Source organism: Salvelinus fontinalis, chromosome 18, assembly GCF_029448725.1.
Source record: "Salvelinus fontinalis isolate EN_2023a chromosome 18, ASM2944872v1, whole genome shotgun sequence".
Lineage (NCBI taxonomy): Eukaryota > Metazoa > Chordata > Actinopteri > Salmoniformes > Salmonidae > Salvelinus > Salvelinus fontinalis.
Genome location: NC_074682.1, coordinates 24,957,131 through 24,979,843, shown reverse-complemented (window position 1 = coordinate 24,979,843; position 22,713 = coordinate 24,957,131). Strand labels below are relative to the sequence as shown.

The 22,713-nt window shown below is 47.3% G+C and overlaps 1 protein-coding gene across 6 annotated transcripts in view; it reads left to right on the top strand.

Moving 5' to 3' along the window:
• Window positions 1–22,713, top strand: part of LOC129815194 (forkhead box protein P4-like) — a 202,600-nt gene that overhangs the window by 126,454 nt on the left and 53,433 nt on the right. For 4 of the 6 annotated variants that reach the window (XM_055868705.1, XM_055868704.1, XM_055868703.1 and 1 more), the window contains exons 4-5: window positions 13,673–13,795; window positions 19,526–19,618. In XM_055868705.1, the coding sequence (XP_055724680.1) occupies window positions 13,673–13,795; window positions 19,526–19,618 (216 nt within the window). The remainder of the gene's footprint in view (window positions 1–13,672; window positions 13,796–19,525; window positions 19,619–22,713) is intronic. The other 2 variants (XM_055868702.1, XM_055868706.1) reach the window with 1 other exon arrangement.

Here is a 22,713-nt window from a genome sequence, read left to right as displayed (position 1 = left end):
CTCCTCTCTCCTCCTAGCCTAGTAGCTAGTCCCTCCTCTCTCCTCCTAACCTACCTCCTCGTAGCCTAGTAGATAGTCCCTCATCTCTCCTCCTAACCTACCTCCTCCTAGCCTAGTAGATAGTCCCCCCTCTCTCCTCCTAGCCAGGTAGATAGTCCCTACTCTCTCCTCCTAGCCTAGTAGCTAGTCCCTTATCTCTACTCCTAACCTAGTAGCTAGTCCCTCCTCTCCTCCTAGCCTAGTAGCTAGTCCCTCCTCTCTCCTTCTAACCTAGTAGCTAGTCCCTCCTCTCTCCTCCTGGCCTAGTAGCTAGTCCCTCCTCTCTCCTCCTAGCCTAGTAGCTAGTCCCTCCTCTCTCCTCCTAGCCTAGTAGCTAGACCCTCCTCTCTTCTCCTAGCCTAGTAGCTAGTCCCTCATCTCTCCTCCTAGCCTAGTAGATAGTCCCTCCTCTCTCCTCCTAGCCTAGTAGATAGTCCCTCCTCTCTTCTCCTAACCTAGTAGCTAGTCCCTCCTCTCTCCTCCTAGCCTAGTAGCTAGTCCCTCCTCTCTTCTCCTAGCCTAGTAGCTAGTCCCTCATCTCTCCTCCTAGCCTAGTAGATAGTCCCTCCTCTCTTCTCCTAGCCTAGTAGCTAGTCCTTCCTCTCTCCTCCTCTCCTCCTAGCCTAGTAGCTAGTCCCTCCTCTCTCCTCCTAACCTACCTTCTCGTAGCCTAGTAGATAGTCCCTCCTCTCTTCTCCTAACCTAGTAGCTAGTCCCTCCTCTCTCCTCCTAGCCTAGTAGCTAGTCCCTCCTCTCTTCTCCTAGCCTAGTAGCTAGTCCCTCCTCTCTCCTCCTAGCCTAGTAGATAGTCCCTCCTCTCTCCTCCTAGCCTAGTAGATAGTCCCTCCTCTCTTCTCCTAGCCTAGTAGCTAGTCCCTCCTCTCTCCTCCTAGCCTAGTAGATAGTCCCTCCTCTCTTCTCCTAGCCTAGTAGATAGTCCCTCCTCTCCTTCTTTCCTCTCCCCTCTTTTCCTCTTCTCATAGTCCAGCAAGTTTTTCCTTTTCCTCTTTCCTCCTATACTTTGTTTTCCTCTCCTGGTATTCCGCATTCTGCTAATGGCCCCTCTCACCCCCCTCATCCCTCATTCCTCAGTCTAATGAGTACCGAGCCTGTTTACCTGGAGGGAGGATGATGATACTGTATGAATAAACAAATCATGACCCAAACAACAGGAAGCAGAGGAGTTACCCACACACCATGAGAGAGAGAGATTAGGGAATGACATAAAGATGCCAGGATGAAAAAGGGGGACAGTAGAGAGAGTGTGTGTGTATGTGCGCGCGTGTGTGACAATGGTCTCTCCCTGTGTGAGGTGGGTAATTCTTAGTGACAGGGATAAACAGCGCTGGGGTTTGTTCCTAACGTGAGAGGGAGATGCGGGAGGGAGGATAGGGGAGGAGGGGGAGGTCTGTGTCAGTCTTTCTCTCTTTTCCTCCTGCCTTCTTGTCATTTTTTCAATGATGTGCCTCGTGTGTGTCCCCATAGAGTGTCAGGCAGGATAGATCACTTAGATGTAAAGGCTGTTTATACTCTGATTCTAGGTTAGTTTCTCTCTTTCACATCACTCCTCTGGCCATCTCACACTCACACACAGTGTAGTGCAGACACACACACACACACACACACACACACACACACACACACACACACACACACACACACACACACACACACACACACACACACACACACACACACACAAGTGCGCACACAGTAGTATACATACACAATACAATAAGCGAAAGACTCAGGGGGCTAGGGCTAAAGATGCATGGTGGAAATTGCTGTATTTGTAAATTCGTCAGCTTGTTAAGTTCACAGGGGGGCACAGAGACCGTTTTTCTTTTTCAACAACACTGCCCTGCCTGTCTATGTCTGTGGATTATTATTATTTTACTTGGAAGTTTAGTTTAATTTTACATTAATATTACACACAGTGTGTAATGTGTGTGTGTGTGTGTGTGTGTGTGTGTGTGTGTGTGTGTGTGTGTGTGTGTGTGTGTGTGTGTGTGTGTGTGTGTGTGTGTGTGTGTGTGTGTGTGTGTGTGTGTGTGTGTGTGTGTGTGTGTGGCAGCACTCCATGTGATAATTAGCCATTACAGTTTTTAACAATCACTTTGGCACTAATTTCAGAACCTTGTGGTCATTTTTCAAAACTCTAGACACAAAACTCAAAACGGTCATCCCTTGTAACACAGGCTGTCCAATGTTCAAAACATTGCATTGAGCATTCATATCTTTAAAGAAACCTTGCACTTGCAGAACCATTGGTTCAAATAACTAATTTATCATGAAATACCATAGGAACATTCATTTAGACCACCCACACACAAGATACCGATAGTTTCACTGTGTAGTTGTTTGTTCAATCATTAAATATTGTAGTACAAAATATGTGACATGTTTCATTATGCTACTACATGTAATTACATCACTGTAAAAGGACTAGTAGAGAGAATACTACAGACACAGTGGAATCATTGAACAAAATCTGAAATTTATTGATGAAATACAATAAAATCACAACATAGGTTTCTTTGAATCAAAGCAAAAATAATTAGTTACAAAAAAGGAAAAAAACTGCAGTAAAACATCATCTGCAGTGTTGCTCACCTGGCTTACTGTAAAACATCAACTGCAGTGTTCCTCACCTGGCTTACTGTAAAACATCAACTGCAGTGTTCCTCACCTGGCTTACTGTAAAACATCAACTGCAGTGTTCCTCACCTGGCTTACTGTAAAACATCATCTGCAGTGTTGCTCACCTGGCTTACTGTAAAACATCAACTGCAGTGTTCCTCACCTGGCTTACTGTAAAACATCATCTGCAGTGTTGCTCACCTGGCTTACTGTAAAACATCAACTGCAGTGTTCCTCACCTGGCTTACTGTAAAACATCATCTGCAGTGTTGCTCACCTGGCTTACTGTAAAACATCATCTGCAGTGTTCCTCACCTGGCTTACTGTAAAACATCAACTGCAGTGTTCCTCACCTGGCTTACTGTAAAACATCATCTGCAGTGTTGCTCACCTGGCTTACTGTAAAACATCATCTGCAGTGTTGCTCACCTGGCTTACTGTAAAACATCATCTGCAGTGTTGCTCACCTGGCTTACTGTAAAACATCAACTGCAGTGTTCCTCACCTGGCTTACTGTAAAACATCAACTGCAGTGTTCCTCATCTGGCTTACTGTAAAACATCATCTGCAGTGTTGCTCACCTGGCTTACTGTAAAACATCATCTGCAGTGTTCCTCACCTGGCTTACTGTAAAACATCATCTGCAGTGTTCCTCACCTGGCTTACTGTAAAACGTCAACTGCAGTGTTCCTCACCTGGCTTACTGTAAAACATCATCTGCAGTGTTCCTCACCTGGCTTACTGTAAAACGTCAACTGCAGTGTTCCTCACCTGGCTTACTGTAAAACGTCATCTGCCGTGTTCCTCACCTGGCTTACTGTAAAACATCAACTGCAGTGTTCCTCACCTGGCTTACTGTAAAACATCATCTGCAGTGTTCCTCACCTGGCTTACTGTAAAACATCAACTGCAGTGTTCCTCACCTGGCTTACTGTAAAACATCATCTGCAGTGTTCCTCACCTGGCTTACTGTAAAACGTCAACTGCAGTGTTCCTCACCTGGCTTACTGTAAAACGTCAACTGCAGTGTTCCTCACCTGGCTTACTGTAAAACGTCAACTGCAGTGTTCCTCACCTGGCTTACTGTAAAACATCATCTGCAGTGTTCCTCACCTGGCTTACTGTAAAACGTCAACTGCAGTGTTCCTCACCTGGCTTACTGTAAAACGTCAACTGCAGTGTTCCTCACCTGGCTTACTGTAAAACATCATCTGCAGTGTTCCTCACCTGGCTTACTGTAAAACGTCAACTGCAGTGTTCCTCACCTGGCTTACTGTAAAACGTCAACTGCAGTGTTCCTCACCTGGCTTACTGTAAAACATCATCTGCAGTGTTCCTCACCTGGCTTACTGTAAAACGTCAACTGCAGTGTTCCTCACCTGGCTTACTGTAAAACGTCAACTGCAGTGTTCCTCACCTGGCTTACTGTAAAACATCATCTGCAGTGTTCCTCACCTGGCTTACTGTAAAACGTCAACTGCAGTGTTCCTCACCTGGCTTACTGTAAAACATCATCTGCAGTGTTCCTCACCTGGCTTACTGTAAAACATCATCTGCAGTGTTCCTCACCTGGCTTACTGTAAAACGTCAACTGCAGTGTTCCTCACCTGGCTTACTGTAAAACATCATCTGCAGTGTTCCTCACCTGGCTTACTGTAAAACATCATCTGCAGTGTTCCTCACCTGGCTTACTGTAAAACGTCAACTGCAGTGTTCCTCACCTGGCTTACTGTAAAACATCATCTGCAGTGTTCCTCACCTGGCTTACTGTAAAACATAATCTGCAGTGTTCCTCACCTGGCTTACTGTAAAACATCATCTGCAGTGTTCCTCACCCGGCTTACTGTAAAACATCATCTGCAGTGTTCCTCACCTGGCTTACTGTAAAACATCATCTGCAGTGTTCCTCACCTGGCTTACTGTAAAACGTCAACTGCAGTGTTGCTCACCTGGCTTACTGTAAAACATCATCTGCAGTGATCCTCACCTGGCTTACTGTAAAAAGCAAAACAAAGGATTGATTACTGTACTTCTATATTTCCATCAACCCTGTCTTGTGGATTTGGCCACAGGTTCTCATCCACATCACAATGGATGTTTTCATTAGCCAAACATCTTGGGAAGAATCTTCGTGTGAATCCAGGCCTGACACTGGTCTGCTGTGATGTCATTGCGTTCATCATCCATGGCCTGGAGAAGATTGGCTTGTTCGTGAGGGCGCCTATCATATACCTTCCACCTCCATGTGGAGACAAATTCCTCAATCGGGTTTTAGGAAAGGAGAGTATGGGGGTAAGTACAGGATGGTAAATTGTGGTTGGGTCTGAAACCATGCTTGAGCATGGTGGAACCTGACATTATTCTATACAATGACATAGGTCATGCCATCAGCTCTACGGACCTGATTTAGCTCATCAAGGACAGTTACATTCGAACAGCGAATCATGTGGCTGCCTGCAACTCAATATATAGAGAATATAGAGTAGAGAGCTTTAGATGTTGTTCGACCAAACATTAGAATGGGCAAGATGCGTAATCTAAGCAACTTTGACCGTGGTATGATTGTTGATGACACACATGGTGATTCCAGCATCTCAGAAACAGCTGCCCTCCTGGGATTTTTACTCACTATAGTCTCTAGAGTTTACAGAGAATGGTGCGATAAAGAAAACACATTCAGTGAGCGGCATTTCTGTGGGCTAAAACACCTTGTTAATGAGAGAGGTCAGAGGAGAATGTCCAGACTCATTCAAGCTAACAGAAAGGCCACAAATGCTCAAATAACAGCTGTTTAAAACAGTGGTGTTGTCACGCCTTGACCTTAGAGATCCTTTTAATTCTCTATTTGGTTAGGTCAGGGTGTGACTAGGGTGGGAAATCTATGTTTTCTATTTCTTTGTTGGCCTGGTATGGTTCCCAATCAGAGGCAGCTGTCTATCGTTGTCTCTGATTGTTTTTGTACTGTTGCTTTCCAGCCCTACAGACTGTGCGTATCGTTTTGTATTTGTTGTTTTTTCGGTGTCATCCATAAAAGAAAGATGTACGCCTACCACGCTGCACCTTGGTCTACTCCTTCCATCGATGAGCGTAACAGAAGATCCCTCCACAAACGGACCAAGCAGCGTGGCCAGGAGGAGCAGGGCTCCTGGGAACGGGAGAGAAGGGAGTGGAGGATTTCCTGGACGTGGGAGAAGATCATGGCAGGAGACAAGAGCCTGCCATGGAAGCAGGCGGAGGCAGCGAAGGAGGATCAACGACGACTCCGGGGTTCGCAACCATGACGGAAGCTTGAGAGGCAGCCCCCCAATTTGTTTTTGGGGGGGCACACGGGGTGGTTGGCAGAGCCAGGGTTTAAACCAGAGCCAACTCCCCGTAGTCACCGTCGGGAGCGTGTGACCGGGCAGGCACCATGTTTTGCGGTGATATGCACTGTGTCTCCAGTGCGCATCCACAGCCCGGTGCGTGCTGTGCCAGCTCCTCGCACTTGCCGTGCGAAAGTGGGCATCTGTTCAGGACGGGTGGTGCCGGCTCAGCGCGCCTGGTCTCCAGTGCGCCTCCTCGGTCCAGGATATCCTGCGCCGGCTCTACGCGCTGTATCTCCAGTGCGCCTTCACAGCCCAGTGCATCCTGTGCCAGCTCCTTGCAATTGCCATGCGAAGGTGGTCCTTTGTCCAGGAAGCGTTGTGCCAGCTCTACGCTCCAGACCTCCAGTGCGCCTCCACGGTCCAGTATATCCTGTGCCAACTCCATGCACCCGAGCCTCCAGTGATGATCCATGGCCCGGAGCCTCCAGTGACGATCCATGGCCCGGAGCCTCCAGTGACGATCCATGGCCCGGAGCCTCCGACGGTCTGCAGTCCAGAGCCTCCAGCGACGGGCGGCAGTCCAGAGCCTCCAGCGACGGTCTGCGGTCCAGAGCCTCCAGCGAGGGTTCCCAGTCCAGAGCCTCCAGTGACGGTTCCCAGTCCAGAGCCTCTAGCGACGGTCGGCGGTCCAGAGCCTCCAGCAACGGTCTGCGGTCCAGAGCCTCCAGCGAGGGTTCCCAGTCCGGAGCCTCCAGCGACGGTTCCCAGTCCGGAGCCTCCAGCGACGGTCGGTGGTCCAGAGCCTCCAGCGACGGTCTGCGGTCCAAAGCCTCCAGCGACAGTTCCCAGTCCGGAGCCTTCTGCGGCGATCTACGGTCCGGAGTCCCCGGCGATGATCCCCGCACCAGAGGCCCCACCGAAGTTTGCGGAGCGTGGTCTGCGTCCCGCACCGGAGCCGCCACCGAGGATAGATGCCCACCCGGACCCTCCCCTATAGGTTCAGGTTTGTGGCCGGAGTCCGCACCTTTAGGGGCCATGGATCATCACAATACTTTGATGTTGAGTTGTGTTATTTTGAACAGGTGATTTTAGTTCAATGAACAAATGATCTTAACTTTATGTGCATTGTATCCAAGCAATTGGAAAACGTGTTATAGTTTTGAAAAATGTGCATTTTGATCATTGTTTGTGAGTTTTGTCTAGAGTTTTGAAAAAGGACATCAAGGTTACCGAAATTAGTGCCAAAGTGATTGTAAAAACTGTAATAGGAGTTGGCAGAGGAGCCTCTAGAGAATGTGGCAGTATTCGTCATACCTTTATTTAAATATGCTGTGTGTGTTTAAATACGGTCATTTAGTCCACAGCTCATTACAACTAGACTGGCCTTAACAGTTGAAACGACCCCTCCACCAACACACGCATCCACCTCACTGGTTTCTTGTCAAGAACTTATTCAAAAGAAAAATACCCTTTCCATAGTTCTGTCTTCACCCATACAGTAGGGTCATCATCCTAAAAGAGTTTGGTAATCTTGCAATTTCCCCAACCACCATATGAAATGTCATGCGTTCCTTTTGAATCCAGGCCTGAGTCTACAGTGGGGTTATTAGCTGGTCCAGCCGTGCTCCATAGCTGCTCACATCCATGTGATTTCATCTGAAATGTAAATCAGGGCTCTCCTTGTCTGGAATGAAAAGTCATCAAGGGAGGAGAGGAGTGCGAGATCTAGCCTCATTGAAATGCGTGATACATCACCCTCTCTCCCTCTCTCCATCCCTCTGGGATGCGATGCCTTTTACTTTTTCTCCTTCCATCTCTCTCTCTCTCTCCCTCACTCCCTCTCTTCGTTTGTTAATCAGTTAAACTCCCTCTTCAAACAACCTCTCTAATTACCCCTCCACTCTCTGGAAACGACATGGCTGTGTCTCTCTCCTCCCCTTCTCTTTCCTCCCCCTCCCCTCTCTTTCTCCTCCCTTCGTTCTGTGTCTCTCTGTGGCAAAGGTTGACCTCTGTCAGTCTCTGACTTTTATGGTGCTGTGTGTCTGTCATACAGGCACACACACACACACACACACACACACACACACACACACACACACACACACACACACACACACACACACACACACACACACACACACACACACACACACACACACACACACACACAAACACACACATACATACATACATACATATATACATACATACATACATACATACATACATACATACATACATACATACATACATACATACATACATACAGACACACACATACATACAGACACACACACACAGACATGCATACATACATACACACAGGCATACACACATAGTCATGTCCCAGACCAGACCGGACATAGTCCTTATCTCCTTCTTCTACCAATCCCCCTTGCTGATTCCTACTGTCAGTAATTTGTCTCTCTATCCATGTCCTCTCTTTCACTTTCCCCCTGTTCCTTCCGTCCTTTCTCTCCGGTCTCAATGAAAGGAAACGTGTGTGTCTTTGTCTAGGTCTTAGAGTGGAGTCTGGATGTGTTAGCTGTCTCATCCCCCTCTCCCCCCTCTCCACCTCCGCTCCTACTAATCTACCTCGCATCTCTCTCTTTTAAATTAACATGCAACGCCAAGGGAAAAAAGAAGAAGAGAGAGGAGAGGGAAAAATGAAATGCATTTAATAAATGGCTGACTTCAAATCGCCTGGCTTTTCACTCTCTCCCCTATTCACAGGACAATGAAAGGGAAGAAATCATTCAGAGGGAGAGACAAAGCCGAATGAAAATATAATTCCACATTGTGAGCGTCTTTTGTTAGGGCCCGTCAAACCGCTAATGGCGCCTCTTTTGTTTTGTCCCTGGCGCTGGGAGGCGGTGGCGAGGTATAGCCGACGCACTGCGCGCTTCCGTAATCACACCGCTTTGTGATATTAGATTATAGGGGCAATTAACAGCATCAAACCTTAACAACTCAGCTTTCAGCCCCAGTCACACACTACACACACATGAACGGACACACACACAAACACACACATATTCAGACTTGCCACCAGTGCATCCGGCAACACACAGAAAGGTGCTATAACTCCAGTAATAATTGCGCCAGCAACTTGAAAATGTCAATGAGCATGTGTATAAAATAGAATGTATGGGTTGTTAGGGGGAGAGACTGTGTGTGTGGTTGTGTGTGTGTGTGACAGGAGGGGAGAATGGGATGCACAAGAGCAATTAATTACAGGTTTTCATTTTCCAGCCAAGAGTGACGAGCAGCACCGGCGGCGCTGGCGGATTCAAATTGCTGTGACACCAAGCGTACATCACCCCTTCCTCACCCTCACCTCACCCTTCCTCACCCTCACCTGCTCAACCACCTCACCCTCACCTGCTCCTCACCCTCTCCTGCTCACCCCCACCTCACCTTTCCTCACCTTCATCTGCTCACCCCCACCTCACCCTTCCTCAACCTCACCTGCTCCTAACCCTCACCTGCTCCTCACCCACGCCGCCTCACCTGCTCACCCCCACCTCACCTGCTCACCCCCACCTCACCCTTCCTCACCCTCACCTGCTCACCCCCACCTCACTCTTCCTCACCCTCACCTGCTCACCCCCACTTCACTCTTCCTCACCCTCACCTGCTCACCCCCACCTCACCCTTCCTCACCCTCACCTGCTCCTCACCCAGGCCGCCTCACCTGCTCACCTCCACCTCACCCTTCTTCACCCTCACCTGCTCACCCCCACCTCACCCTTCCTCACCTGCTCCTCACCCACGCCGCCTCACCTGCTCACCCCCACCTCACCCTTCCTCACCTGCTCACCTGCTCCTCACCCTTCCTCACCCTCACCTGCTCCTCACCCACGCCGCCTCACCTGCTCACCCCCACCTCACCCTTCCTCACCCTTACCTGCTCCTCACCCACGCCGCCTCACCTGCTCACCCCCACCTCACCCTTCCTCACCCCCCCCTCACACTATCATTTGCCCTCCTAATGCCCAGGTCCCAGTTGATTGTGTGTCGTGTGTTGTTATGTCACTGTGATCCTCTCTGTGTGGAAGTCAGATAAACAGTAAGGGGTCACTCTCCCTCTACAGACACACAGAAAGACAGGTCGATAGACGCAGATCTCTTGGCACCCACCCTTGTTGTACCTGTCTACCCTTGTTCCCTTTACCCCTTACCTTCACCCTCCCTCTCAGTCTCCCCCTCTCCCCTCCTCTTCCTGAGTGTGTTGTGATATGGATGGCTTGTTTGATCACGATATGGCAGCTTACAATAAGGGATTGGACAGGGCCCGACACACAGGCTGCAGCTGATAACACAGGGAGGGAGGGTGTTAGTATTTATGGCCAATCTTGTTTACAAAGTCAAATCAGCCCTTTACAGATTTAATTTACCACTGACAGCTCTTCCTCTTTCTCTCTCCATTTATCTCTATCTCTTTCCCTCCCTCTCTCCCCTATCGCCCCTCAGGCAGCGAATAAATAGACTGCTCAGGGAGACGCGTAGACATGCAGCGCTGCAAAACAGATGACTGCCAAAATCAGAATGAGAGAGAGAAACAGAGAGCGGGAGAGAGACGGAAGAGCAGAACTAGAGACAAGGAGAGAGAGAGAAACAGACAGAGCGAGGGGGAGCAAGGCAGAGAGAGAGAAACAGACAGAGCGAGGGGGAGAGAGGCAGAGAGAGAGAAACAGAGCGAGGGGGAGAGAGGCAGAGAGAGAGAAACAGACAGAGCGAGGGGGAGCAAGGCAGAGAGAGAGAAACAGACAGAGCGAGGGGGAGCAAGGCAGAGAGAGAGAGAAACAGACAGAGCGAGGGGGAGCAAGGCAGAGAGAGAGAAACAGACAGAGCGAGGGGGAGCAAGGCAGAGAGAGAGAAACAGACAGAGCGAGGGGGAGCAAGGCAGAGAGAGAGAAACAGACAGAGCAAGGGGGAGAGAGGCATAGAGAGAGAAACAGACAGAGCGAGGGGGAGAGAGGCAGAGAGAGAGAAACAGACAGAGCAAGGGGGAGAGAGGCAGAGAGAGAGAAACAGACAGAGCGAGGGGGAGAGAGGCATAGAGAGAGAGAAACAGACAGAGCAAGGGGGAGCAAGGCAGAGAGAGAGAAACAGAGCGAGGGGGAGAGAGGCATAGAGAGAGAAACAGACAGAGCAAGGGGGAGAGAGGCATAGAGAGAGAAACAGACAGAGCGAGGAGGAGAGAGGCAGAGGGAGAGAGAAACAGACAGAGCAAGGGGGAGCAAGGCAGAGAGAGAGAAACAGACAGAGCGAGGAGGAGAGAGGCAGAGGGAGAGAGAAACAGACAGAGCAAGGGGGAGCAAGGCAGAGAGAGAGAAACAGACAGAGCGAGGAGGAGAGAGGCAGAGGGAGAGAGAAACAGACAGAGCAAGGGGGAGCAAGGCAGAGAGAGAGAAACAGACAGAGCGAGGAGGAGAGAGGCAGAGGGAGAGAGAAACAGACAGAGCAAGGGGGAGCAAGGCAGAGAGAGAGAGAAACAGACAGAGCGAGGGGGAGAGAGGCAGAGAGAGAGAGAAACAGAGCGAGGGGGAGAGAGGCAGAGAGAGAGAAACAGACAGAGCGAGGGGGAGAGAGGCAGAGAGAGAGAGAAACAGAGCGAGGGGGAGAGAGGCATAGAGAGAGAAACAGAGCGAGGGGGAGAGAGACATAGAGAGAGAGAAACAGACAGAGCGAGGAGGAGAGAGGCAGAGGGAGAGAGAAACAGACATAGTGAGGGGGAGAGAGGAAGAGTGAGAGAGAGAAAAAGACAGAGCGGGGGGGAGAGAGGCAGAGAGAGAGAGAGAAACAAACAGAGCGAGGGGAGAGAGGAAGAGAGAGAAAAGCTGTGTTTTTCCACGTGGGGATTTGAGATTAATGTCCATATACGGGAGGTTCTAACCCAGGGTCGTATATCTCTGTTAAAGCAGCCATCTCTTCCTAACAGGCCTTATTTGTATTGAGCACAGAGTATTATTTCTATTGAGCTGTAGGCTGTAAAGGAAGAGGTTATCATCCCTCTCTTTCACTTCATCTCTCGTGAAAGAGGATCATAGCTCACCTGCTGGGTATCAGCTGTACTCTTAGAAGTAAAGGTGCCTGGAAGAACCTTTTGGGTTGCCACACCGGCAGAACCTTTCCAGTTGAGAAAGGTACCTTGAAGAACCCCTCTGAAAATGATTTTTCAAGGAACTTCTGTGTAAAGGTTGAAACCGGAACCTTTTTGTGATGGGAAGGGCTCAATTTAAAAAATAATCATAATATATTGGGGGGTAGCAGCCTATCATTGGAGGTGTGGCTTATGTCATTCCTGTTCGTCATGTTAATTTGGCTAAATTAAAATTTTCCTTGCACAATTATGCATATTACATATTATACTATATTAATAATATTAACATGGCTGATTACACACAGTAATAAAGTGGTAACTATTCCAACTTTGGGATTTGCATAGGCTCTTGAGGAACTCATACACCTCTGTTAGCCTCATTAAAGCTACAAAACGATCAGTGTTCAACCTTGACATGGGACGACAATACAACAGAACAGATGAACAGGAATGACATTTACTCTAACAGGTGGCCCAAAAATATATATATATTAAAGCCACGCCCCTACTAAGCCACACCTCCACTCCAGGGTTCCTCCAGGAACCCGTTGCTACATTGAACAATTAAAGGTTCCTCCAAGAACCCCGCAACTAACCAAAAGTATAAATATGAACCATTGACTAGCAACTAGCAACTAATTCTAAGAGTGTAGGACTCAACAACAGCATGGATTTCTCTTGCTCTCTCTTTTAATCTGTCTATTTCTATCTGTCTCAGTCTCTTTTACCTCCACTCTCTCTCTCTCTCTCTCTCTCTCTCTCTCTCTCTCTCTCTCTCTCTCTCTCTCTCTCTCTCTCTTTCTCTCTCTCTCTCTCTCTCTCTTTCTGTCTGTCTTTCCCTCTCTTCTCTCTCTCTGTGGGCTGACTGTGGAGTTTACTTGATGGCTGTGAAATCTGTAGTGTTCTAGGCAAATTCACTGACTGAGGAGGAAAGCACTTAATCATCAGGTGGATGTGTGTGCGTACCATGCAGTACGTGCTTGTATGTGTGTTCAATCGACAGGTGGATGCTGTTTGCGTTAGCTCCTGGCCAGAGGATAGCACCAATGCTTTCTGTTACTCTGTCAGTGGTGTGTGTGTTATTCTCTGAGCGGTTAGTTTGTCTCCATTCAGTCACAGTATGTTTGTAATCAGATTAGCATTGCGCCGTATCTGCTATCCCGATGCATCACTGCACGCTGCCAAATCTGTGTATGTGTGTGTGTGTTTAGAATCTGCTAGCGCAGCGCATCACCCGTTGCTGCCAAATGTGTCTGTGTCCCAGCCTGCCTCCAGCATTTTCCCAGATAACATCTGATCTGATTGTTTGTTGTGCCTTTCTGCTCTCAAAGACCTGATTGTGTGGATAGAGACTCATAATCATCTGTTTCTTGGAGCAGATAAGACTTTATATTCCATAGGGAGATAACATCGCTAGGTTTTATCTCTCTTTGATTTCACACACACACTGCCAACTTTATCACGATGCCAGCAGTGTGTGTCACAGTGTCAAGGATGTGTGTGTGTTTGTGCGTGTGTGCTTGCGTGCACATACATGTGATTGTGTGTGCTATATATGCAACTCTCTGTGGTCCACTCCTAGGTGCCGGTGTCCATGGCTATGTTGACCCCCCAGATGATCAGTCCTCAACAGATGCAGCAGATCCTGTCCCCTCCTCAGCTACAGGCCCTGCTGCAACAACAACAGGCCCTTATGCTTCAGCAGGTAACACACACACACACACACACTCCTTCCTGGGCTCAGTCCCAGCCCAGCATGTCTAGATGTGTCTATGTTGAGGTGCTGACACAGGTTGTGATTGTATCCTCTGGCACAGACACACCCCCCCACACACACACAGTCTCACACTTGCCAATTCTATAAAGCCTGTTTAGTCCTCGAGCACCTCCCCATCAGTGAGCATAGCCAAACTCTTACAAATGTTTATTTTAGCAATGTAACACCCAGCCACACACTCAGCCACACACCCAGCCACACACTCAGCCACACACTCAGCCACACACCCAGCCACACACACACTTTGCAGCCAGCGAGAGCTTATGTTAGCCCGTCTTTGGGCACCAGTTAACATGTCCTGGTTGTTGGTTGGTTAGGGGTGTGTGATGAGGTGCTCTGGGTGTGTGTTGGAGGCGGGAGTGTGTTTGTTCTGTTTGGTTCGGCACGGCAACCACTCTTACCTGGCAGGCAACATCTCAAGTCTGTCAAATATTAAACATACATCACACACACTCACACACTCACACATACAACACAACTGTCAAATATTTAACACAATGCTGTCGTGGCTAGCACCAAACACGCCCCCTGACCTTCTCACCTCACACACCTTAGAAAATTAGTCCACATACACACTCACAAAATACACACACACATACACACACCACACGCAAATACACACACACACACACACACTCTAAAACATGCTGGGTTGTTTGGTTGACCCTGCTGCTGGGTTGTTTGGTTGACCCTGCTGCTGGGTTGTTTGGTTGACCCTGCTGCTGGGTTGTTTGGTTGTCCCTGCTGCTGGGTTGTTTGGTTGACCCTGCTGCTGGGTTGTTTGGTTGACCCTGCTGCTGGGTTGTTTGGTTGGCCCTGCTGCTGGGTTGTTTGGTTGACCCTGCTGCTGGGTTGTTTGGTTGACCCTGCTGCTGGGTTGTTTGGTTGACCCTGCTGCTGGGTTGTTTGGTTGACCCTGCTGCTGGGTTGTTTGGTTGTCCCTGCTGCTGGGTTGTTTGGTTGTCCCTGCTGCTGGGTTGTTTGGTTGACCCTGCTGCTGGGTTGTTTGGTTGGCCCTGCTGCTGGGTTGTTTGGTTGGCCCTGCTGCTGGGTTGTTTGGTTGGCCCTGCTGCTGGGTTGTTTGGTTGGCCCTGCTGCTGGGTTGTTTGGTTGACCCTGCTGCTGGGTTGTTTGGTTGACCCTGCTGCTGGGTTGTTTGGTTGACCCTGCTGCTGGGTTGTTTGGTTGTCCCTGCTGCTGGGTTGTTTGGTTGACCCTGCTGCTGGGTTGTTTGGTTGGCCCTGCTGCTGGGTTGTTTGGTTGGCCCTGCTGCTGGGTTGTTTGGTTGACCCTGCTGCTGGGTTGTTTGGTTGACCCTGCTGCTGGGTTGTTTGGTTGACCCTGCTGCTGGGTTGTTTGGTTGACCCTGCTGCTGGGTTGTTTGGTTGTCCCTGCTGCTGGGTTGTTTGGTTGTCCCTGCTGCTGGGTTGTTTGGTTGACCCTGCTGCTGGGTTGTTTGGTTGGCCCTGCTGCTGGGTTGTTTGGTTGGCCCTGCTGCTGGGTTGTTTGGTTGACCCTGCTGCTGGGTTGTTTGGTTGTCCCTGCTGCTGGGTTGTTTGGTTGACCCTGCTGCTGGGTTGTTTGGTTGACCCTGCTGCTGGGTTGTTTGGTTGACCCTGCTGCTGGGTTGTTTGGTTGACCCTGCTGCTGGGTTGTTTGGTTGGCCCTGCTGCTGGGTTGTTTGGTTGACCCTGCTGCTGGGTTGTTTGGTTGTCCCTGCTGCTGGGTTGTTTGGTTGACCCTGCTGGGTTGCAGGTGTTGGGTCACTTAGTTGGGTTGTTTTCTTTAAAAACTGCTGTGTTATTGAGATATGACCCAGTGGGACGCCCATGAGTGTAAATGGAATTACTGTTCATATGTTCTGTTGCATAGTTATCACATATTAAGGTCGACCATTTACATTTTTGTATCTTCAATGACGCTTACAGAAGTGAATGAGTTCCCTTAAAGCCTATGTCAGTCCCATTGTTGGGATACAATAAGTTTGAATACTATAAGGGCACAAGGTGAGACCCAAATGCAGACACAGGAGGCAGATGGTTGAGCTCCGATGTTTATTATAACAAAAGGGGGAGGCAAAAGGCAGTTCGGGGACAGGCAAGAGTTCATAAACCAGGTCAGAGTCCAAACAGTACGAGGGGATAGGCAGTCTCGAGGTCAGGCCAGGCAGAGTGGTCAGGCGGGCGGATTCGGCATCAGGACACACAAGGGTCAAAACCAGGAGGGCTAGGAACAAACAGAGACTGGGAAAAATAGGAGCTAGGAAAACACTGGTTGACTTGGTAAAACAAGACGAACTGGCACAGCGAGACAGGAAACACAGGGATAAATACACCAGGGACTAATGGGGAAAACAGGACACCTGGAGGTGGGTGGAGACAATCACAAAGACAGGTGAAACAGATCAGGGCGTGACAAATACGTTATTATAATAAGTAATGAATCACGGAAATACCTTATTTACATAAGTATTCAGATCGTTTGCTATGAGACTCGAAATTTAGCTCAGGTCCATCCTGTTTCCATTGATTATCCTTGAGATGTTTCTACAACTTGATTGGAGTCCACCTGTAGTAAACTAAATTGATTGGACATGATTTGGAAAGGCACACAGCTGTCTATTTAAGGTACCACAGTTGACAGTGCATGTCAGAGCAAAAACCAAGCCATGAGGTCGAAGGAATTGTCCGTAGAGCTCCGAGACAGGATTGTGTCAAGGGACAGATCTGGGGAAGGGTACCAAAAAAATTCTGCAGCACTGAAGGTCCCCAAGAACACAGTGGCCTCCATCATTCTTAAATGGAAGAAGTTTGGAACCACCAAGACTCTTCCTAGAACTGGCCACCAGGCCAAACTGCGCAATCGGGGGAGAAGGGCCTTGGTCAGGGATGTGACCAAGAACCCGATGATCACTCTGACAGAGCTCCAGAGTTCCTCTGTGGAAATGGGAGAACCTTCCAGAAGGACAACCATCTCTGCAGCATTCCACCAATCAGGCCTTTATGGTAGAGTGGCCAGATGGAAGCCCTTCCACAGTAAAAGGCACATGACAGCCCGCTTGGAGTTTGCCAAAAGCCACCTAAAGGACTCTCAGACCACAAGAAACAAGATTCTCTGGTCTGATGAAACCAAGCTTGAAGTCTTTGGCCTGAATGCCAAGTGTCACGTCTAGAGGAAACCTAGCACCATTCGTATGGTGAAGCATGGTGGTGGCAACATCATGCTGTGGTGATGTTTGTCAGTGGCAGGGACTGGGAGACTAGTCAGGATCGAGAGATTCTTGATAAAAACCTGCACAAGAGAGCTCATAAACTCAGACTGGGGAAAATACTTTGCTATTGCTAATAGCAGCTATTACAAGTATGTAGACAGAACAGTAGTTCTGACAGATGCAGGGCTGCAACAGATTAATTGAACACACACACACATATGTCCAGGGCTTGAACAGACAGTAGATTTAATACGGAATTGTTGCTTTAGGCCATTATAAAATTGCAGTGGGAAGATCTGACAAAATGGATGGTAATGTAAATATGCTGTCTCTCTGGGAATGAGATGGTTAAGAAGAGCTTGCACAGGTCTTTTTACTCTAACGAGGAGAGAGGCGGTGGGGGTGAAACACTTACACACACACACGCTCACACGCTCACACGCTCACACGCACACACTTGTGTAAGGCCGTTTTACCTCTGCTTTTTAAAACCACTTGAGTTTAACACAACTCTCCCACTTAATTAACCACAACATGAATGCCACCTAGTCTATATCAGCAAATCAGCCACAAATCAGCACACACACACACACACACACACACACACACACACACACACACACACACACACACACACACACACACACACACACACACACACACACACACACACACACACACACACACTACATGCAGCAATCACAGACCACATCAGTCATCGGATCATTACATTTCATATCCCCATGGAGACTTTGCATTGTGTGTGTGTGTGTGTGTTAACCTTTAATTACACCACAGCTGATCTGGTTTCTTTCTTGGTGTGTTAGTCAAGGCAAGGTCACGGTAATAGGCTGGCAAGGTGAGTGGCTCTCTTAATGCTACAGAGCCACTGAATCACATCATTAAAAAATACCTTAATTATCACTTAATTATTCTTACAACTCTCCAGCACCAGCCTAGCTTGTAAGTGTGTCTGTGAAAGGGAGGCAGCCAGTGACTTGGAGGAGAGATTAACTTTGCCTATTGAGTATGAAAAGACAGGGAGGTGGGACAGAGGGGAAAATGGGAGGCACAAAGAATAAAGAAGAGAAATGGACAGAATCCGAGGAATAGAAAGAGAAACACACATTCCCTTGTTGTAGGGACAGGCTGTCAGAGGACAGGGAGATGCTTATCTTCATGGAGTGTCCTTGGTAAATGATTGATTCGTTAGTCAAACAAACAGAAACAGGCTGTGTCTCGTCAGTAGTAACAGTACCAGCCAGTAGAAGTCCAATGGCTCCCTGTTATCGTCTCCTTCCCTCATCTTCTCTGATCTGAAACACAGGCTAGTTGTTCACTTCAGACTATAAAGATCAACAAGTTCATAGTTTCCTTTCAAAATGTGACGTGTTATGGATGAACGTCTATTTAATTCTGCGTGGTTACAGGATTAAACAGAAAGGTTAACAGTTTAGGCATTAACTCTGAGTGGTTAAGGTTAGCGCTATGGTTTGGGGAAGCCTTAAAACAAAATAATGAAAAACGATGCGCTATGACCATCAAGTATCATCGGTATTCTCACAGCTTGCTAGAGCGTTGTGAACGGCGGTGGCGCAGTGGCGTGAGCAACGGTCTCCGAGCTTCACGAGTTCGCACCCAGTGTTGGGCTATGTTTTTTAGTTTCATTTTAGCGCTGAGGATATATTGTTCTCAGGACCTTTTCAAATGACCGAAATCAAAGTTTATTTCTAGGCTGATACACCTTGATTCTCCTTCAAAATGGCCACATCAGAACACGTCCCTCCTCACCCAACCCGATAAGTAAGCAGCCCATAAATAACAGTGGGTCTGTATCACATCTGTCTCTGGCGCTATGGCGACGCCTTTTCCATGCCAGCTACTGTAGGGCACCAAGATTTACGGGGCGCCTCAAACCTACACCTCTACTGGGCCTGTACACAGACCCACGCCCACCTCTGTCCAGGTGTTTCAGGTGAACATTAAAGAACTATTTTTAAAGGAAGAAAGTCAAACAAAAAGAGCTATGTGCGTCTCTCCATAGCTTCAGCCTCTTCCCTAGAGGGACAGAACACTCCTGTTGGGTCATGTCATCTCTCTAACTCTTTCATCCTTTTACCACGTGAGAATCAACATTTATCTTGAAAGACATGTGTCTATTTGATCATGCTAACTGGTTTATCTACCTCTTTTCCCTCGTGATAATGCTCCTCCAGCTGGTTCCCTCCCTGCACACATTATACACCTATACACATTACAATTACATGTTGTCTACCTGCTTTAGTTGTTGTGGAAACTGATTATACATCACATAAACACACACGCTGCCTCAGTCTTACTGCTCTCTATTATACTTTGTGTTATTGCAGCTAGGCCTGGGGTTTGCTGTCACAGGAGGCTTTTGATCAATTTCCCTCCTCCTCCTTCCTCCCTCCCTCCCTCCCCAGCTACAGGAGTACTATAAGAAGCAGCAGGAGCAGCTGCATCTTCAGCTTCTGACTCAGCAGCAGCAGCAGGCTGGGAAGCAGGCAGCCAAAGAGGTGAGACCCCTACTGTGTGGTGTTATCAAGTGCACTCACAAGCACACTCGTACACAGTTGAAGTGGCCAACACGTGAGTTAGGGGATTGTGGAGTAGGGCCCAAGGAGGTAAGCGTTTGCACTGGTGCAGAGTGTTAACCTCTTCTACTCTATCGCCTGTCCTCTTATCCTATCATTCTCTCCTTTCCTCCTTCTGTCTTCTTATTGTATTTCTGTGTTGTGTACCCTGCGTTTCCAAACAGGGATTATGGTAGTGATGGAATATGGCTTTACATTTCTCTCTGCTAACACACCATGCCAAACCCTACTCACAGAGAGCTCTGTCTTAATGCACGATAAGTATTTATTTACATGGCGTGTAAATGCATGCGTGTGTGTGTGTGTGTGTGTGTGTGTGTGTGTGTGTGTGTGTGTGTGTGTGTGTGTGTGTGTGTGTGTGTGTGTGTGTGTGTGTGTGTGTGTGTGTGTGTGTGTGCGTGCGTGCGTGCGTGAAACCTGGAGTAAAATCCTGTTGTAGCCTCACTATAAGAGGGGTCTGACACTTTTAATTGTCAATTAACCCCAGCAAGCGGTGAGAACGGTGCCAACACACACCTCCGCAAGGTTTAATCACACTAACAGGGATCATGGGGATCAAGTAGCATCACAACACGTAACAACAAAGAGCATCCACATCAATTACACCAGATTACTGTCATAGAGGTTATGTTGGGAGGGTGGGGTTGGTTCATTTCTGATTCTCTGTAATAATGGTATGGGTATAGTAATGCATTTTATTTTGCATCAAACAACACAACATTTTCAGTCACCTCCTTCTCTGAAGGACAAGTGGATAAACAGGTTAATGTCAAGCCCTGCATGTTTTTTTCAAAAGTCTCATGGAATGTAGGACTACATTGAACACCACACATTGGCTGCTACTGTAGGCTGAATGATAGAATAGCTATTTCCCTATTAAAATGCATTTTCTCCATTGTTTTTGCTGGAAGGCCACTCTGGTAGGCCTACATTATGATCAAATATCCACAGACCACTGTCTCAAACTGTAACTTAAAGCAGGTACTAGAGGTCGACCGATTATGATTTTTCAATGCCGATACCGATTATTGGAGGGCCAAAAAAGCCGATGCCGATTAATCGGACGATTTTATTTATTTATTTATTTGTAATAATGACAATTACAACAATACTGAATGAACACTTTTTTTTAACTTAATATAATACATCAATAATATCAATTTAGCCTCAAATAAATAATGAAACATTTTCAATTTGGTTTAAATAATGCAAAAACAAAGTGTTGTAGAAGAAAGTAAAAGTACAATATGTGCCATGTAAGAAAGCTAACGTTTAAGTTCCTTGCTCAGAACATGAGAACATATGAAAGCTGGTGGTTCTTTTTAACATGAGTCTTCAATATTCCCAGGTAAGACGTTTTAGGTTGTTGTTATTATAGTGATTATAGGACTATTTCTATCTATACCATTTGTATTTCATATACCTTTGACTATTGGATGTTCTGATAGGCACTTTAGTATTGCCAGTGTAACAGTATAGCTTCCGTCCCTCTCCTCGCCCCTCCCTCGGCTCGAACCAGGGACACATCGACAACAGCCACCCTCGAAGCATCGTTACCCATCGTTTCACAAAAGCCACGGCCCTTGCAGAGCAAGGGGAACAACTACTTCAAGGTCTCAGAGCGAGTGACGTCACCGATTGAAACGCTATTAGTGCGCACCCTGCTAACTAGCTAGCCATTTCACATCAGTTACACCAGTTTAATCTCAGGAGTTGATAGGCTTGAAGTCATAAACAGCTCAATGCTTGAAGCACAGCGAAGAGCTGCTGGCAAACGCACGAAAGTGCTGTTTGAATGAATGCTTACGAGCCTGCTGCTGCCGACCCCCGCTCAGTCAGACTGCTCTATCAAATATCAAATCATAGACTTAATTATAACATAATAACACACAGAAATACGAGCCTTAGGTCATTAATATGGTAAAATCCGGAAACTATAATTTCGAAAACAAAACGTTTATTCTTTCTGTGAAATACGGAACCGTTACGTATTTTATCTAACGGGTGGCATCCATCAGTCTAAATATTGCTGTTACATTGCACAACCTTCAATGTTATGTCATAATTACGTAAAATTCTGGCAAATTAGTTGCATATAGCCTGACTCTGCGTGCAATGAACGCAAGAGAAGTGACACAATTTCCCTAGTTTAATATTGCCTGCTAACCTGGATTTCTTTTAACTAAATATGCAGGTTTAAAAATATATACTTCTGTGTATTGATTTTAAGAAAGGCATTGATGTTTATGGTTAGGTACATTCGTTCAACGATTGTGCTTTTTTCGCAAATGCGCTTTTGTTAAATCATCCCCCGTTTGGCGAAGTTGGCTGTCTTTGTTAGGAAGATATAGTCTTCACACAGTTCGCAACGAGCCAGGCAGCCCAAACTGCTGCATATACCCTGACTCTGTAGCACAGAACGCAAGAGAAGTGACACAATTTCCCTCGTTAAAATAAATTCATGTTAGCAGGCAATATTAACTAAATATGCAGGTTTAAAAATATATACTTGTGTATTGATTTTAAGAAAGGCATTGATTTTTATGGTTAGGTACACATTGGTGCAGCGACAGTGCTTTTTTCGCGAATGCGCTTGTTAAATCATCACCCGTTTGGCGAAGTAGGCTGTGATTCAATGATAAATTAACAGGCACCGCATCGATTATATGCAACTTAGGACAAGCTTAATAAACTAGTAATATCATCAACCATGTGTTATTTAACTAGTGAATATGTTAAGATTGTTTTTATAAGATACGTTTAATTCTAGCTATCACCTTGGCTCCTTGCTGCACTCGCATAACAGGTGGTCAGCCTGCCACGCAGTCTCCTCGTGGAGTGCAATGTAATGATCGGTGTCCAAAAATCCAGATTACCGATTGTTATGAAAACCTGAAATCGGCCCTAATTAATCAGCCATTCTGATTAATCGGTCGACCTCTAGCAGGTACAGCTTCAGTATTCATAGTAAACTCGCGCTGGAAGTTGCACAGAATTTTCACATCGTTCACGTTTCT